General features: G+C 43.1%; 1 protein-coding gene across 1 annotated transcript in view; it reads right to left on the bottom strand.

Annotated features, from left to right (window-relative positions):
• Positions 1–19,371, bottom strand: part of adamts10 (ADAM metallopeptidase with thrombospondin type 1 motif, 10) — a gene marked incomplete at its 5' end in the record, with an annotated part of 34,062 nt that extends 14,691 nt beyond the window's left edge. The window contains 15 exons of the mRNA XM_079158375.1: positions 188–290; positions 440–503; positions 1,703–1,848; positions 1,986–2,093; positions 3,178–3,319; positions 3,567–3,713; positions 5,725–5,830; positions 6,110–6,153; positions 7,325–7,470; positions 9,647–9,730; positions 10,872–11,074; positions 11,537–11,705; positions 14,562–14,771; positions 14,935–15,074; positions 19,278–19,371. Of these exons, the coding sequence (XP_079014501.1) occupies positions 188–290; positions 440–503; positions 1,703–1,848; positions 1,986–2,093; positions 3,178–3,319; positions 3,567–3,713; positions 5,725–5,830; positions 6,110–6,153; positions 7,325–7,470; positions 9,647–9,730; positions 10,872–11,074; positions 11,537–11,705; positions 14,562–14,771; positions 14,935–15,074; positions 19,278–19,371 (1,906 nt within the window). The remainder of the gene's footprint in view (positions 1–187; positions 291–439; positions 504–1,702; positions 1,849–1,985; positions 2,094–3,177; positions 3,320–3,566; positions 3,714–5,724; positions 5,831–6,109; positions 6,154–7,324; positions 7,471–9,646; positions 9,731–10,871; positions 11,075–11,536; positions 11,706–14,561; positions 14,772–14,934; positions 15,075–19,277) is intronic.
• Positions 19,372–19,951: the final 580 nt, after the last annotated feature.

The following is a 19,951-nucleotide window of genomic DNA, read 5'->3' as shown; positions in this document are numbered from 1 at the left end:
TCATGTTGCTGGATGTAAAACGAAAACAACGAGCTGAAAGACGCTTAAACACTCCATACAGCTGAGGGGGACGTTAAGGCAAAGAAGAAATCTGTAGATAGTTAGACACACACACACGCACACACACACACACGCACGCACACACACACACACACACACCTCAAACAGATCTCGGTTACTCACTCACCCCCTCTGTATGGCTTCCAGGTGTAAAACTTTCCCCGGAAAGGAACGCTGTCGAAATCAGAGCATTGAATCACCCGGAAATCCCTCGAGCCTGCAGGGCACTCCTGCAACACACACACACACACACAGTTATCCACATGTGAAAATATAAAAACATGCAAGCAGAGTCCCACGCAATGACCAAACACAAAACTAATTAAAATCAAATAATATTAAGGATTTTACTGCAATGTTGACGAACAGCAATACTCACATCAATATTGCAGGACCTGAAGCGCTTTCTCTCCCCCAGACAATACTTTCCACCAATAGTTGGCCTAGAACCAAACACAAGGATTTAGGCCAGTCAGTCACATCTGACAACAATTTGAAAAGATCTAACCTCCATCATATCACCACACTGGCTCCTGATCTCTGCTTTGTCTGCCTTCATGTGTGTTTCCAATCGCACCGTCTGTCTCTTTTATTGTTTTATCAGAGACCATAACAACAGCACCTCTCCATAAAATAATAAAAAAAATAAAAATCTGAGAAGAAGCCAGAGTCAGCCACCGTCAAATGGCTGCCTCTGCTAAACAGATTGGAGCCAAACGAAATGTGCAAACAATGCTCAGAGAAGATACAAAAGAACACCGTTGGCCTCAGATTTGGGTCAAATCGGTTTAATCGATTCAAGATGAGGGATCTGGTGACTGTGATTCACAAGGGAGTCTGCTAGTTGTTAAGGTGATGATTCAGACAGAATTATTTCATACACAATAGAAACAGTGGCACTGCTGCCTGGAAATAAATCTCAGCCCTTGTGCTTTCTGAGGTGGCATGTTCTCACAGTTTCATCAGATAGGTAAAACAGATGTTCTCAACTGTACCTCATTGTTTGGAACTGCTTGGGCTCATTCTTGTTTATGTAACGTAGAACATATTTCTATTTCTAGATATGTGTATTCTGTGTGTTTTAAATTGTCTTTCATCCCAGTGGCCTATTGCATCAATACCTCAATAATTTATAGTTTGCCAATTGTTTTTCTATATGTTTACATAGCAAAAATAGAAGATCTTGTTCCCATTGTGCAGACATCACACTCCTTATGCGTAAAAGAATATTCTTAAGTTCAGCTGACGCTAATATGAGGCTTCAACAACTCCCTCTTTCCCTCCTGGTGGTCCCATAAAGGGAAACCGTGGTGGAAAGACACTTTGTGTAAGTTGCATGTACAGCTGAACTTTATTATCATTTTTCGGCAGAATGTGGAGAGTGGATATTGTCCCCCCCCCCATCTCTTACAGTTTAGACGCTTTATGAATGCATCAGCCAGCATGGACAGAAGGAACAATGAGAGCGACCAATAACTCCTTCTATGAACATAAGGGGCGTGTGAGTATTGTATTAAGATTGATTTGAAAAAAAATCATTACCTATCCTGTAAAGTATTATATTTGGCACAACGTTACAACTACAATGTATTCTAGGTATGAAATTAGCTCGCACAAGAGTGATGTCTCAGTTAACCCATACCTGGGGCTGTCACAGTGTCTGATAGACGAGGAGACTCCCCCTCCGCAGGTCCTGCTGCACTCCTCCCAGGGGGACCACAGACCCCAGCCCCCGTCCACGCCCTCGGGACGTGTCCCGTACGCCACACACACCCTCTTGTAGCACCACTGCAGCACAAACACACACATATTTATACACATGTTCAGATAGAACATGTGCAGAACAGTGACTGTATTACTATTTAAGTTAGTAAGCTCATTCTTCCATAAATAATGTAAGAAAAAAGGTTAATTTTAATATTTACCCCTTTCTCTATGGTGTTGGTCTGACAGATGGTTCCCTCTGCAGCGGGAATGCTGCTGGTGATGCAACGATTGCTCTTGCTCATGCACCAAAGTTCACTGCAGACTTCCTGTGTATGTGTATGTGTGTGTGTGTGTGTGTGTGTGTGTGGCAGGAGAATAAAAACATAGAAGAGAAACAACCTGTCAGAGTGTTGACAAGATCATATGTACACAAGAGCAGACACACTCTTGTTCACCTTCCTTTTTGCTACAGCGATGCCTATAATACACAGGATTATGTTTTATTATGTTCATATGCTCCGACCACATGGTATCTATGTAATGAGTCTATAAAGCTGTATGCTGTTCCAGATGTCCATTCGCTCTGAACCCGGCCCAATAAAAGTTGACCACGCAATAAAGTGGATGCTATTCAGCCAAGGTCTTCAAGATGTCTCACGTCGTCAAGGAGGTCGACCTACAGAAGAGACTTGGAGGAATAAAATCATGAGTGAGCCATGAGGTAAATAACTATAATTGTGTTTGAGTCGGCTAACAGAAAATGATTAAGTCAGCCTGGTTCCATCATGAATAAGAAATGAAAAAGCTGGAGGTCAAAAGGGAAGTGCGTTTACTATTGCTGTGTTTTCTACGACATCAAAGAAGCTTCATCAATTCTGCTTTATGGCACAATTGACAAAGCCTCTTGGACAAGTGATGAAACATTATTTCTATTGTATATGATCCATTTAGAGCTACCTGTGTGATTGTTTAAAATAAAATGCAAAAGTAAGAACTGCAACTGCTGGCGGTTGAAACAGTCTCAGACTTAGAACTGGGGTCAGTCTGCTCCAGAACACAACTTGTTTAAAGGACTTGGGAGAAAGAGAAAACAACCAGACTTTTGGGTTAGATGATATAACGATTGGTGTTTCTTGGTGTATCTTGGTGTCCCCGTGTGTTTTAGGTCATTGCGAAGCTATGGATGGCAATACCACTCTGTCGTTTGGTTGGTCGGCCACCACTGAAATATCTCGATAATCTAATGACATTCTTCTTTGCGAATATATACCTGCTGAACGTCAACATGTTGTCATTTTGAGCATGTTTGTTTGATGAAGTCAGCGTTTAGCTCTGCTGCCGCTAACGTGAGGAAAAGTAAGCTGAAAGATGAATGAGTAGGAAGTCGGAAAATATAGACAGAGCACTCACCGCATATTTACATTGTCGAGATCGGACGCCGTACTGGAAGCGGCATTGTTCGTCTGCATCGTAGGCCTGACCCGGTGCTGTGGTTGGGTACACAAACTCCTGCTTGGGGGGGACGTTGTTCAGACAGGAGCCCATACCTGAGCTAAAGCACACCAAACACAAGAGAGGAAGGAGCGAGATTAAAATAACTGGCGATGGTTCATATCTAACCATTGAACAGGCTACAGATAATTAGAAGTGGATTTGCCTACTGTCCAGATCCATCTGTTACTTGACTGTTTCTCTGACCATCAAAAATGTTACTCTGACATCCAAGTGAATTTTTCTTTCTCAAACCTCTAATTACCAAATGCTTTGTGGTGTTGCAGATATCTAATAGGCCGACTCACTCCAGGAAGCTTGTGATGTAATCCCTGCTACACGCGGACCAGATGAATGGGTTTGTCTTCATGGTGATGTGGTCAGCCATCAGCTTGGCGGTCTCCTGGCTGCGGGGCCCGCAGGCATTCCCCATACCGTCATGGTTCATCCCAAACCTAAAGCCCATGATGATACAGTGACAACACTTTGAGGCCTCGTGGACCGGTAATAATTTCGGCAGCAGGGACAAGCACAGTGGAAAAAAAGATCACTGCGGATAATTTAGTGGGATCTCAAGAACAGCCATGTTGTGGCAGTTTGATTGTCATAAAGTCGGGTCCTGACAAAATAAATCAAATCACCATCAAACCACAGGAAGGGTAACTGAATCATATTTATGATTATTAACATTTAAGTGTCAGATTGCCACAATGTGAAAGAGTATAGTCCACAACTGTAACAAATGTTCAACTTCATCCATCAAAAATCTATGATCACGTTTCATAATTATCATCATAGGACAGCGATTATCTCTCGATTAAGGCAACGTGACTTATTCAAAATGCTAATTCTCCTAGTTCCAGGTTTACACCGGACAAGATAGAAAACTAGCAGAGCTCTGGATCGCCGGATCAGGACTGATCCCATCTGGCAAAAACATATGAATAAGAAAATATGAATCGTTAAGAAGATTAGTAGGTTATTCAAAATGCACCATGTTCAACATGACATGGTAATCTATCATGATATTTTACCCAAGTGTATAAAGTTACACAGTGGTAGTGGTTCCATTTGGTGCTTTTTCATTCATGATAACTCACAGTAGCTGTGTTTGAGACTGAAATCTAAATGTTCTGAAAGTTTTTCATCCCTCAGCTGAGTCATGATGTCTTGATCAGTCTTGTCTTTTCATGCGGTATACCCTCTACCACAAAGAGGCCTGCATTTAATCTAATGCGTCACTGAGATGTCAAAACAATTTATCCAACAATTAAAAACCAATGCTAATTGTGTTGAGGCCGAGGAAACAGATTGTATATATTAGCACACTACTGTGTGTCCAGTCATGTTGGCTAGTAAGCCTTGTGGTCAGAGTACTCAAAAGCTAACTGTGTTAGTCATTAGGGAAGCAGGACCCCGAATCATCCACCATCTGCCTTAATACTTCTCTGGGCTGTGTGCAGACATAATGCAATGGGACACTCAATTAACGCATACAGGCAGAATAAATGGAAAGTCATCTAGAGGCGACCCAGATCTCCAGGTGCTTCACCAACCCCACATATAAATAGTGTGACTCAAAGAAAATATACAGCTACTAACACATTCTCAATGGATCGAAATGACTGATGGTGTTAGAGATTACGTATACTCTCTCTGGAGATCTGGAGGTGTAATCTGAGGAGGGAGAAGGATCATCTCAGACCAGCACACAAGAAAAGACACATGAGACACCTCCAGGATTTCTTCAGGGACATTTTGTGTTTCACCATCAGCTTAAGGACAATGGCCATAGATCTGGTAGGGATTCAGTGTTTTCTCTAGGGGGCTCTGACAGCAGGACACAGGATTAACAACTTCTCCTCAACAGTCTTAGTTGGGTCATTTCTTAATGTGCATGATCTCGTACATGAACATTGTGGAAATGCATTAAATCAAGAGAAGTTACTAATTTAACAGGATGAATACCACGTTCAGACATCAAACCCATAAATGTAAAAGCGAAAAATGTGTTCAACCTGCGTTGGACCCATTTATTTATATCTCTCTTTTTTTTGGCAAAGTTGGTTCGGGATGGATAAACTCATTCATGTGGAAATCTATTCAATATTTGTCAAGCTAGTTCACTCTGGACTAAAGTCAACCAACTGAACGACCGACTGACCCCAAAGTCCCACCGACAGCATGGCTGACAAATAAAAAATGCCCGGGGATGAGGTACTGTATGTAACGTTTCTGCTGTCTGATACTTCCATCAACCCTGCAGCGACGCTGCATTGACGATAAACGTGTTACTCTCTGCCTGGTAAAATAAAGTTGCAAACTAATTGGACTTTGATTTCACCCAACAGGCATTTCCTGAGACTGTCCATTAAAAGATATATGCGACACTAAATCACAGAAAAAAGATAAGCCTGAAAACCTTTTCAGAAAATGGCATGTTTATTGCGTGCGTGTTTCACTCACGTGTGTCCTATCTCGTGGGCGATAGTGAAGGCTGTTCCCAGGCCGATGTCCTCATTGATGCTGCAGCTCCTCTCTGGCTCACACATCCCTCCTACAGGGGCCAGACCTGTCTCACACACACACATATATATATATATATATAAGAACATATGTTCTCTAACTGTAAAAGCATCAGTACGATAGGAAATATACAGACCTTCCTATAAGTCATGCTTGATTTGTTTCATTATCAGCTGAAGACCTATTTGATTTCAGATCTTGAAACATTTTGGTCGGTCCTCACTTTAGGCTTTACCTTCAACTTTATGTCAGCAGTAAGTACAGTAAGTATAGTGTATGTAAAGTGCAAGTGTGTGTGTGTGTGTGTGTGTGTGTGTGTGTGTACCTAGGGTTTCACAGGGCTTGTTCTTTTGGATGCAGATGTCGTATCTGCAGACGGGGAGGAAAATCAACCAGGCTGTTAAACTAATAATCATATGCTCACACACAAACAGAAGCTGCACCACCAATAGATCTAATTGCAGTTACATATGCAAACTCGTAAAAAAACACGCTCGACATGGAGAAGCAGTACACTCACAGATGGTGACAGACACACTCACACAGACGCTGTGGTCAGACAGTGGACAGCAGTGATAGCAGACAGATAGATAGATTTAAAAGAACAATAGCAGGAAATCGTGGACGGTCACTGGGGTGTCATCTGTCTGGATAGTTTCCATCCTCTACTTGATAAATCCTCCCAAGTGTTCTCCCAAAGCCACCACCAAAACCACAAGACATTTATCTATCTGTACTCTTACATAAGCATATTTCACATTCTGTTGGGAAGAAAAGGAAGGTATTTGTTGCAGCTCTGCCCAGCCCCATCGCACTCAGATGACTCTGACCAAACCATGGCTGTGTTGTATGCTGTTGCACATTCCTCAGTCAATAGCATCCGTTTTTTTATCTGCTTGATATGCATCTACCACTGTTGTCTCTGTTTTCCACCGGCAGTATCGGTAACAGAGAGCGCAGTTCGAGAAATGACGACAAAATTGAGAGAAAGCAGCGCTTTTAATTTCTACCCTCTTTCTTGTCCTCTCCCTTTTCTCTGGGCTGTTTCTGATTCTTCAAAAAAAAAACATGAATCCGTAATTGTTTCTCACTCCCTCCTCATATCTTTCTTTTTCTTTTTCTCTCCAGATGCTGAGCTGGGCAGAGCTGCCTCAGCTATCGTCACATCAGACCGGACAAGATACAGCCCAACTCTCTCGGACTTGGCTGAATGAAAACCTATGAGGATAGAGGCTGGGAATGTAAGAATTCAGCAAAGAGGAAACACTGTTTAACCCCTTCATGAACAGGGAAACTGACTAGACATATTTATATTTACAAGAAGTTGCAGTAGGAGGGTTAGGGTGCACATATATGTAAACACAGCACAGCTACTTGCCTTGCACCCACACTTTGTGATAAAAACCTTTTTGTTTTGGTCCCACAAACGATGTCTTCATTCTAAATTACCTTTATTTATATATGAAGAAAGCTTCAGAACAGAGTTACAGTCTTTATTTCTTCCTCCTGTGAGAAAGGTTTGCCTGTTTGTATTTCTGACCTGGTGATAAGCACAGCAGTGTCATGGTGAGCGATCCCGTTGTCTGGTATGGCGTTACCGTAGCTGCTCCGGTGCTGGATGTTCTTCTGCCACTTACAGAAGCTGTCTAAAGACTTCCCTGCATGGTGGTTGATCTCTAGTGTTGGCTGAGAAGAGAGACAAGAGAGGAAATACAGAGTCAAAAGCAAATTAGGAAAATTGATGTATTTAAATCACAACAAACACAACACAACAAAAATGGAGGTTACAACTCCAGCAACTTCATATTTTTGGAAACATAATTAATTCAATGATATCAAGTTATTCCAGTGTGAACAAGGGGACATTACTACAATCAACAATTTAGGCCCAACAATGCTATAATGACCTAGCCACAATCTTCCTATATTGTGGTGTTTCTGTCTTACTGTCCTGTGAAACAACAATCTGGGCAAGACACTTAAACCCAAATTGGTCCTGAGGCTGTCCCATCGCGTATGAATGGGTGTGGATGTGAATTACACTCCTTATGGGCAGGTGGCACCCTGCATGGAAGCCTCTGCCATCAGTGTATTAATGGGTGAATGCTGACATGTAGTGTAAAGCGATTAGAGTGGTCAGAAGACTGAAAAGACGCTAGACAAATGCAAGTCTATACACCATTTAACACTTAATTGAAAATGAGCAAATTTAGAGATACATGGTTTTCACTGGATAGAAACTTCATAAGACACTGTATGTCATGCATGGTGAGAAGGCATTTCTAAAATTTGGATTCCAGACTTAAAAAGCTTAAGAAACCTGAACCTCCCTCTGTTCAATCAAAAAAGTAACTGTGCAGGCATGATTAGAGTGAAGGCGCTTTCTAGTATTATAAGAGTGCAGAGAGGAGGGAGTTCTCTGCTGGCCACAGCTGGCGAGAACTCGTAACCCAGGAATGTATGTGGTGACATAACTAGTAATTGTCTCATCCCACAGTCCCTCATTTCTGGGCCCACTGCTGGCCTGATTTTATTTTCCAGAGGCAGCTTGCCGTTTTCAGACCTGGAAACGAGCAGCAGAACCGAGACTACTCTCGATCCTGTCCCAACCTCAACGGTCCACGGAGGATGAAAAACAACAGTAACACTGCCCACCGCTAATGATCCTAACATTTACTTCTGTACCCTGTCAGACGACGAACACATCCGAGCTGTAAGTTATGGGGCTAATTTTGAGGCAGTATGAATCATAAATGTTCCCCAATAAGACAGCTATGGAGGAAACCCCAAAGCCACACTGTAATACCCCTTTAATTAGTATGATTCATCTGTCGGATTGCTGGAAGCACAAACATTGCGACGGAGCCGGCCGCACCGTCTCACCACATGCTGCTAATAAGGTCAGTTACTAGGTAGCCAGATGGCCCAGTCATCTCCGGTGCTATGCTGGTAAGGTCGTGCACTTTTTATGAGCTGAACCCCTGTCTTGTGGTCAGGTGTGGGTTCTAATTCTGCACTCTGTCTAACCTCCGCTCACTCACTTATAGCATGAGTCTACAGAAATGCCAACTACTCTGTGAGGCCGTGCTAACTTGAGCACGCCAACATGCTTTCAATTACAATACTAACATGCAATTAGTTTTGCAGGTATTTAGCCGTAAATCAAAGTATTGGACACATTAAGGTTTTGATCGGATGTTCGTCCAACATGAAAATTCACCAACCAAGTTGTTCCAATTCATCCTGTGGAGATCACGAATATCCATACCAAGTCAACCTCATGGTAGCGCTGGAGGAATACAGGGTTCATAGTCTGCTGACCGGGACTGTTCGTACAAACTTCTATAGCATTCCAAGTGACTGACTGACATCATCTTGTCCCGGAACCCTCACATCGGAACAGGAAAAACTCCCCCAAAAAAAACCCTTTAACGGGGAGAAAAGAGGAAGAGAAATCCAACTTTAAGTTTTTCTACACCCTGGATGTGCGTCATGGCAATGATCAGAGAGGTCATTGTTCACCAGAGCAGTCCGACCTGCTCTGTCGGACAGGTACAAAACCCTCCACATATCCGGACTTTTCCGCCTTTCCTCCCTCATCTCCCTCTTCCTCGCTTCCTTGCAGCCCCTTGTCTCTTTCATTACAGCCACAATTTACAAGACCCACTTACACACCCAAGGGTCCACTGGGATGGTGGAGGAAAAGACACTTAAGCCAATAATTTTATACAACAAGGAGCTCATAGATGCTGGTCAGGGAATATTTTTGTGCAGTCTGGACAGAGAGGTAATGAGGACAAGCATAGAAACATACAGAGAGGGGTTGTACAACTTATTACAATAGTTGACAAAGTCTATTTACCTGGTCTTCCATGAGCAGGATGAGCCGGGTCACCACAATGTTGACTGCATTCCCCAGGCTAGAATCCTGGAACAGTTTGGCAACCTGACCTCCAGGGAAACAAGAAAAGACCAGTCTTAAAAACAGCTGATACACCAGTTGAGCACATTACACTAGAGCTCAGACAACATCAGAAATAAACACCGGAGGGAACCATCAGAAATGAAGATGAGTAATGGCCTAGAAAAGTCCACTACTAAAAAAAAGAAAGTGTGCTCTGATTTCCTTTTGCCTTAATGCATTGTCCGTTAATAATGACAACTTTTGGGTCAAGCCTCCAACTGTGACCAGCAGAAACGCTGAATTAATGTGTGTAGTGATGGGTAAGGCTCAATCGCATGAACAACAAAAGTGTGCGAAGAAGCAATCCTTTTCTTGCGCCCCGACCAAGATCGATTTTAAGCCGTATCCAAACTTAACAATTTATCTACGAGACAGATTAGTCTGAGGATCTTAAAAGATCTGTAAAGTAAGAGCACCACAGGTGCCAATGGTTATTAAAGAGCTAAAGCACCAACAGTAATACAAATAATTTTAAAAGTCCAGCGTGAAACCACTACTAGCACTAAAGCTGCACTCAGAAACTTGTCGTTCCTGGAGTCTGGTGTAATCTGGCCCACTTTGCTCCACACCACTAAAGAGATGCTGCTGGTTTCTGTAACAGTCTCGATGCAACCTGCTCTGTTGCAATAGCAGGTAGCCAACCCTTCATTAAATACATTCCTAACACATGTGTGTATAGGTTTAAAGTGATAAACTGTGTGTGAAAAGATCGCCAGTGACAAGAAACAGGGCAGATGATGACATACAGCCTAAGTCTGTCTGAGTCAAACAAGGGACTTCCGCTGGGAGAAATCCAAAAAGTTCCACACATTTGCTTTTCTTTCTGTCTCTAAGCATTATTCATGCCATTACATAAACCGTAATCTTATTTCTACTTAATTTGGGTTTTTTTGTCTTGTTGTTACAGAAGCAGTGAACCTGTTTCTGCAGACGTTTCTAGAAACCAAACCATGATGGACCGCTGGATTGCTGATGAACGCTTAGAAAAACTATACAAAAGCATCATTTTGGCATGAAGCTTTTTCAGAACTTGTTTCTTTATTCCTCAAGAATAGCTCCAGTGACACTGGAAAAGTGTCTTTTTATGACATTGTGCATGTACATCTCTTGTTGTGAAACTTACAATATTCATGACAGCCAGGATGTACTGCTCGATGTCTCTGCGACCATGGTAACCCACCATCATCTTGTCGGCCACCACCAGCGTCTCCACGTAGCGCTCCCGGCTAACGGAGCGCTTCAGAGGCAGCTGGCCGCGACCAACATGATGCGGCGGCGTCTTCAGAGTTCTCTGCCACCATGACGCACCTTTCATCGGCTTCTCGTCTGAGGAAGATCACACAGGCACTCACGTTTGGATGACATATAGTAAGAAGAAACCAAAGAAAAGCCCAAAGAAAAGTCGCAATTATACATTAAAAACTAAATCACTCACTGTGGATTCGGCATAACTGGCCAAGACATTCATTATTATCTATTCTTTACTTTACCAACCACAATTACGCCTGAATACACTTCCCATGGATGAAGATCAGAACAGCTCATTGTTTCAAAGTTACATTTCTTTTTCTTTTACTTGTCAAAAGATGGTTTTCCGAACATACTTTTGCTCTTTCAGCAACGCCCTGCGACACAGACTCAGTCACGCCCAATCACAACTGGGGACTTGGACACAACCACAAGCCTCTGCTGCTGGCTGCTATATGCAAATAAACCTGGGGTCGTTCATTCCTCCAGTCTGGACCAAACGGCTGCTACTAAAAAAGACCAGAATATCTCTCCTCTCACCAATGACTCCACAGGATTGGCCCTTGTACTGATGGCGGAGCGATGAACGCTTGTAAACCACATGGGGGCGCCCCTCAGCTCTCTCCCCCCTCTCCGTCCTGGTCTGGTTATCTGGTGAGACAAGGGGTTCAATCAGGTACTCCTCTCCCCCTGCAACAATCACCCCCTGCTGCAGAGAGACAGAAACGTAGAATAGAACAGAATAAAATAGAAGGGAATAGAATGACAGGAATCATTGCCTTTGTATTACAAATATCACAAACGTCACACTTCGTGGATCTCTACTTTGGTATGTTAATAAATAAGTACACAGCCACTAATACAGATCATCCCAAATGCTCCATCAATGATACGACTGAAATGAATTACTTGTACTCTTGATATCGGCAAGAGGAACGAGCAACAAAGCAGGCAGGGTGAGTTAAGGTGAGCCGAGTGAATCGGAGGCGACCTGAGGGATCCTGGTGCTAACGGGTCAGAAAACTGACGGCGTGAGGGGACGAGACTTCATAACAACCTCTGAGCTTTCAACGCAGCAGATTTTGAGCTCAGTGTTTAGTGTTGTTGCAGTTTTTGCCCTTCATTTATGATCACTGTCTACCTAGTTTGTTTGACAGGAAGCACTTGTCAGCATTGATTAGGAAGCTTCATAGCTGGAAAAAGATACAATAGTTTACAGCTCACATGCAAAATGAGTGACTCCGTAGTGAAACTTGGCAATAGGTTTTGTTCCACAGCAGGAAGAGACACTGACTTCACCAATGAAATAAAGATAATAAAGAAATGGCACAAGCACAAGCAAATAACAATGGAGACGATTGGAAATTACCAATATGGTAAAGACACAATATATGTAGTATTTAGAATTAATTCAGATCATTTGAGAAGGGAATTAGCAATAGTCAATTTAGTATTGCAGACAGTTGAAAAGAAGACACTGTGTTGTCTGTGTGACAACAATACACTGCAATAACTAATAATATTACACTATTAGATGGTAAGATTTTAAAAAAATGTCATAAAGCAATAATGTAATGTTTTTATGAAATTACCAATTTATACAACATTTTCTCTCTTTGATAAAAACATGGACATAAAGGTACAATAATATGCCACATGTCATTATCAGGAAAATGCGTCCATCTCAGACTATTCAACAACAGTTCAGTGACAAAGTGACACTCATTTTATAATTAGAGATAGTTTCGTATTAGAGATACAAGCCTAGCATTATGATCGTATCACTTTGTGTTCAGACTGTCCCACTACGAACACTGTCCTCCTCACAGAGTCCTCTGTTGGACCCATATGAGAGGAGGATCAGGACCCCACAGAACAAAAACACACATACACACACACCTACATACACACACTCACACACACACACACACACGTGAGAGCATGAAAGGGTGAATGAGAGCGTGAGAGACAGAGAGCGATACACTAACACTTCCTTTGAATCGGTTCAAATGTGTTGGCCCGGTCAGAGCGAGTGTCTCCCCTCGGCCCACTGCGGCGGCTCTCAAAGTGCCTTTAATCTCATAATATGGTTAGTGATGCTCTCCTGGACACACCGCCCGCTCACTGGTGAATGTGCTCATGCTGGTCTACCCGACAGTAATTACGTGTGCTGCTTATTAACGCTTTGTGAACACATCTAATCCTCAGCTGTGTATACAACTGTTTTTGTGGGGCCTGCTGTTTGTAGTGAGAGGATGCACTGATACACTGTGCTGTGAATGCAGGAACATTATTTCAGCGAACAAAATGATGCATCACAATTAAGTGATCCAGTCCAGTGATTCAGAGGGAGGGCGGGGGGGGGGGGGGGGGGGGTAACTTTGATCTCTTAGTTTGGGGCATTAACAAGCTGATTACTTCATGAGAGTGGGAAATAAATGTAGAGGAAATGATGCTTTGACCACCTTGGAAAACAGTTAAAATATACAGAAGATTAAAAGGTCCACAGGTTCAGATGTTTTTTTTCCCAAAGCACTACTTCCCATAACCTGCCTTGTTGGCCACAGCTTCAGTGTCTGCCTTTAAACAGCCCCATGGGAGCATGCCAGAACATGATGCATTGTGGGTTAGAGGTAGAGAGGTTACACTTCAAACAAAGTGCTGAAGATGCTGAACTGTCTAACAGCACCCCGGCACCCTTCCCAAGTCGGAATAGGAGAGCTGCTGCAGGGAGCTTTCTGAAACAGACAATCACGGCCCCTTAACGTAGCGATTGGAAATGTTTGCAGAGCTGAGAAAGAAAGCAGGGATTGCACTTCTCTCTGAAGCTCTCTTTTTTTATTTAGTCACATAACTTCCATCCCCTTTGTGCAACAACAGTGTAACAATATAAATGCGTTTAGAGTAGAAACACAAGTGTGCTAAATATCCCCATTTGTACAATTCACTTAGTATCACCCCTCTTTCTATGATGACCACATTGTGGCCTTGTGTGGCAGGTATAAAGACTCATACGGCCGTGTTCGTTTGATACATACTGATGCCACGTTCATGTCGTATTGGAGTTATGGTTATTAACAGCTTTCAAATTTTAAACAGTGTTCAAGTCACACGACCAACTCTTAAACAGTCTTCATTCAATGTTAAATCTTTCCCACCGCCTCCCATATGGCGTGCCGTGCATTCTAATTAATGTATCTTTAAATGTTAAATGCTGGTGAAAATGTGTAAATCTAAAGTAGTTGCAAAGGATATTAACCGACATGTCCTCTACACTTGGATTACTATCTGTATGGATACAAATCTAGAAGAAAAAGAAATAAAAAGCACCTTTTTAGGATGAATCCTTTCAAGGATTAGGTCGGGTCCTTTCAGGTCATTTCACTTTCTGAGGGCCACACTGGTTGGTTTGGGCAAAGCATAAAGCTGAGTACTCAACGTTTCTTAAAATGTCATGCTTTGATCCGAATAAAGCATTACTGATCCCTCATTTGCTGAGCTAGTGCTGCTGCTGACCCCACTAAGTGTATTAGATGTGGATTAGACCTGCAGGTTTCAGTCTTACCAGGCCATTGCAGTTGCTCAGGGCCACTTTGCTGGAGTGCGGCTGGTCTTGGAGGTGTCCTACATAGTGGCAGTGGGGAGAGTAAGGATGACTCCAGGCTAATCGACCTTTCTTCCAGTACTCCACCCTGAACTGTCGCGACAGCAGGCCTCCCTGCAGCGTTAGGTTCAGCAGGAAGTTGTTGCGTGATGTGGAGAGCTGGTAGAAGAGCTAAGAGATAGAAAAAGGAGAGAGAGAGTTCAGTAAATAAAGGCTCTTGGATCAGAATGTTAAGTATATGAAAGGGTATTCTAAAGATGTGCATCAATGTAAGGCAAACAGGGACTCAAAAGAAGAATAGAAAGTAAAGGAAAACTATTTCAAAAAGCATTACAGAGTCAGGCAGTCTGTCTTCAGTGCTGCGGCTCTTTCTTCTGTGATGTTGCGACGTTTCTGCATCCAGCGTCTCACCATCGGGTCCTACGCGTACTGGGATGGCAATCTCATACACGCCTAGATTGGACAGGAAGGCAGCTGGAGGGAGAGAAATGAAGAAGGCATAAAAGCCAAGTCAGAGTTTAACTTATTAAAGCCAAAATTCTGCTTCGCCTAATTGATTCCAATTAAAAACAGTTGAGGATTTGAAAGTTGCTTATTTAGAAGACCACTATGGGGCTTTTTAGCGGAGAGAGTAACCCAGTCGGCAAAGAGAAACTTGCAGACTTGTCGGCCCATTACTGACGGGGTCCCTCCACTCCAAGAACCCGCTCCCGCACGAGGCCAAGGGGATGTTGCCATGGCTACCCTGAAACTATATACTTCCTGTCTGTCCCAGTCTGTGCCGAGGCCTGGTGGAGATTTATTGTCCAAACACACACACGGCTCTAAACAGCCAACGTCAGCTAACTAACGGGGAAAGGTCACCGGCAAATGAGCCCAGTTTTCATCAAACCTTTGGCCTCAGTTGTTGGGAGTCGCAGCTTCTTCCCACACAGAGTAAATACCCAGAGATCAGAGTTCCCTGGTACAGACTTGGAGAGCTCTGTACTGGGGGGAAAAAACTCTTTGTAGGCAGCAAAAAGGTCTGGCTTTAACAAACAGCGAGCACCATTACAAATGCTGCCTTCACATGGACCTGGTGGGGTTGTACTGTATTTTCGACATGAGAAGTTTAGTACAAAACATGCTTGGGGTTCAAGTGTTTTTTTAGTCATGAGAACAAAAATGGACGGTGGCCGTGTTCCCTTTTCCAAAATGGTAAATGACTCGGCGTTTTAACGGCATTTTAATTGAATTGTCTTCCCTCGGTATGCATGTGCACAGATATGCAGCGGACGAAACACCCTTCAGAAGCACAACCTTCCTAAGAGCTCTGAGCCGTTTCCCACAACACATCCATCCTGCTCCTACAAACCACAGCAAGTAATGCAGCAGGTGGCATTACCATTAACTTTGAAGCACAGGAAAGCTCCTGGAGAGAAAATGAAGGGAGGGTGCTAATGAAGTAGATATAATTCACCTCCAAGGAAGACATTAATGAGACCTCACACAGAATAAACTATGATCTCATGAAAACCAGTGAAATGGTTTAAGTATATAGTTTGAGCAGAAGTATTTCATGACTTTTAACAAGACTTTAGAGTTTTTACAACCGTTTTCTATCAACATACCATTTAACCATTTATAAATGCGGATATTACTGTTACTATACAAGCAATGTGATTATGCCTGCCCTGTCTTCTCTTGTTAACCCTGAGAGTATAAACTACTACACATATTTGATATTTTATCTCCTAATGGGTAGCAAATTTAGCCTAGAGCGAACTTGCAGGAGCCAATAGTGCGAAATATGACCATCGCCAGTGGAAACATGCTTGCTAAATTTAACAGGAGACACTCCCTGGCTAAAGAGTTTTCGTACAGAAGCGTCCGTGCCGATAAATCCACCCATCCACCCATGAGCAGGGCATCACCCTGTTTCTGTTATCACCAAATGAAAATAGTTGAAGGAAATACTCTGGATGGAAAACTATCCCTCCCTCCATCCCAGACACACCTTCATGGCACCTCAGATGAAAAGGCGACTACAAGAGGAGGAAGAGTCTTTTGATTATTCAGCACAAACTACGAGAGAGCGAAATGGTGGAAGGAGTGCTCGTCTCTGGATTGTAATCGTGTTAGAAGTCTCTCTGTGCCTCGCCCGTCTGTTCTCCTGTGTGCAGTCTGGGTGACACGCACAGGGAAGTGACACATGCACATGCACATACACTGCCAAAAATATGTAGAGTGCCCTGTCCAAATGCTTTTGTATCCTTTCGGTCTGGGGCTAAGAGCTTCCAGGTGACAATGTGGCGGTGATATTTCTTTAAATGAGTCCCCGCTGCACTTGTACTTCAAGACTGTGGCGGACACGAGTTGACGACTCAGAAGTACTTAAAACTCAGTGTGACAAAAGGAAAGCTTGACTCGTGTACAAAGCCAGGTTCATGCAGAAATTATTTTCACAGTTTGTTGTGAAAGGATTTGATTGGCTTTCACAGACTCTGGAACCAGGCCTCATCCTGCACCCAGATTACATCTTAACATATAATCACCTTATACAGATGCTATGGTGCACTTGTTGCTATTTTTCCACATCCAGCAGCCACAAAGCAACATGTGCTTTCATTAGGCGTTCTGTCAACCAGATGACTGCAAGTCCAATTTTCACTCTCTCTTTTGGTCTCCACCAACTCCGGAGAAAAATATCTGGCTCTTTAGCTGCTAAATGCTCCGCTTTGTTCACCAGCAGGTTAAGGAAACAGCTTCCTGCTGTGTGGAGTTTAGTGATAATTATTTTTGGGTGCATCACTTCAAACAGCTTTTAAATTACACGCAGTTATTCAACCTGTTTTTAATGTAAAGTATTAAGTAGTGACCGAAACTAGAGGCCAAACTGTCTGTACCTGTAGAAAAGTCTCTGAGGGAATGAGCCGGTGGGCTATTTAAAAGGAAGCAGTGTGGCAGACTATTTGAGACACAGCTGGCTGTGAGGGGTTAAAGGTTAAGTTTAGGAAATACACAATCACAGCCTTGTTCAGGGTGACGAGACACGGACAGTAATTTTACGTCTTTGCCTTCAGGGGGATTTCAGCCCTCTCCTGCTTCAGTGTGTGTGAGAGAGACTGTGTGGTGAGGGGGGGTGGGCACGTGGCGGCTGAGCCACAGCGACATGATTTGTGGAAGCAGAGTTCAAGTTCAGCAGCCCAGACCTGCAGGCCAGGAGTGCGCCTCAGCCGGTCAGACAACAGGGTCGGGCACTGAAAGGTTTTCTCCGGCTCGTTTCACACAACTTTTTCCTCATCGTGGAGCACTGTGCATGTGAATTATAATTAAAAACAATTACAGTAACTATGGAACACATGTTAATCCTTAAATCACAATTACAGTACGAATTAAATACAAATTTAAAAAGGGTATTTATTCTGAATTTCTAAACATGGGCAGCATTGTGAAGGTTGTTGTTTTTTTTTCTTTTACTGAAATGAGAAACAGATTTCACTCTGGGCGCCTTGACCATAAAATACATGAAAGTACTCTTGCTCTCAAGAGACTGAAAATAATTAAAGCAACCCACAGTATGAAGCCAGGATCACAGACAATAAACCAATTATGTTTTCCCACAATTTATTAAGACCTCAAACAATAAGGTCTGTGCTGTTAATAGTGTGTTTATTTCTAACTCAGGTCTCTAAAACTCTTTTCACATTTGACTTTCTGATTGGTTTGAAAAGGTCAACCTGTGTGATGCAACCTGGGTTTAGACCTGCTCCAAGACTAGGCTGGCTGACGTAGCTGTTTTTTGGTGGGAAAGCATGAAAACACGTGTCTATGATAGGATTACGATATGAATTGCAATAGGATTACTGTAACTGTATAGTAGATATGATGCAGACGTCTTTCAATAAGTTCAGCTTTTCTCAGCGTCAGAAACACTTGAACATGATTGAATCTAAGATGTTGCATGAACTCTTTTTAACAAATACATTCATGGCTGGTTAGGTATAATTGTACTATTGGTGTAGGTAGGGCTGGGTATCAAACCTCAATATTTCTTGCTGTCGACCAAAATATGTCTGTTGAGTGTCAAAAGGCGAAACCTGGTATTGACTGTCTGGTCAGATTCATCCACTTGTTAACTTGTGCTTTGATCACAGTCCCTGATTGAAATCAGCATTTTCCCAGTATATACATACTTTGTGTATATATATATATATATATATATATATATATATATATATATATATATATAAACATGTCATTGTGACAGCAGTCTAATTTTGCACTGGTGCCAGACTTTGGGGCCGCTTCTATTAAAGTGAATGGGGCGGGCATGGCAGGCCGGAGAGGCTGTTACATTCACCAACACAAAAGTCTGTTTCTTTTACACCTTTGCAAGGACTATTTCTTACAAACGTTATCAATTGTATCTCCAAATGTATGTAGTTTGTCTCAGCAGAGATATTGCAAATGTGCAAATGCTAATTTCATTCATTGACAAAGTAAAACGAACTGGCATAAAGGCTATAAAGCCCCCGCCTCGACTGCACAGGAGGGCCGATTTTATAGTTTTATACTTTCACATTGCCCTACTTCATGAACGTTGTATAAGAGCAACAGCTGACAACAGGCCGCGGTATATTGTGATTACATCACAGCTAAGGGGGCGTTATTCAGCACATAATCGCCTTCGCTCACCTTGTGACTGGGAGAACTCATTTCTGTGACCTCCTTCGACCACCATGACGACGATGACGATGCAGACAAGACCAGTCCTCCATAGCGTTTCCATGGTTACTACAGTAGTTGCTATAGTAACAGAATTCAGTGCAGTGGTCCCCTGGCCTCTGTCCCAACATGTCTTCTGCCCTCTCGGATGCCCCGTCGCCTAGCAATGGGACCGCTCGCTGCTCTGTTGGGCCATGGCTGCGGGAAGATCCGTGGGTTCAGACAGACATAGCAGCCTCTAAAGTGTGCTGGTCAGCGAGTGGTGATGGATCCTGGACGAGTCCTCACAGGAGTAGGAAAGACTCGGGCAGCAGTGGCAGGTTTAGACTCCTCTCTGTAGCCCTGTAGAAGAGAAAGTGGTCAGTGAGGGAGAGGAAGGCCAGGAAAGGGAGTGAAAAGGGAGGGGAAGGAACGTTTTCGGCTCAAAAAGGAGGGAACAAGGGAGACATAGTGAAACACAGACAGAAAGAGAGAGAGAGAGAGAGAGAGAGAGAGAGAGAGAGAGAGAGAGAGAGAGAGAGAGAGAGAGAGAGAGAGAGAGAGAGAGAGAGAGAGAGAGAGAGAGAGAGGAGAGAGAGAGAGAGAGAGAGAGAGAGAGAGAGAGAGAGAGAGAGAGAGAGAGAGAGAGAGAGAGAGAGAGAGAG

The sequence above is a fragment of the Pholis gunnellus genome (genome assembly GCF_910591455.1).
Source record: "Pholis gunnellus genome assembly, chromosome: 4".
NCBI classification, from domain to species: Eukaryota; Metazoa; Chordata; class Actinopteri; order Perciformes; family Pholidae; genus Pholis; species Pholis gunnellus.
Note: the sequence above shows the minus strand (reverse complement) of the source record. Positions and strands in the feature narration are given on the sequence as shown.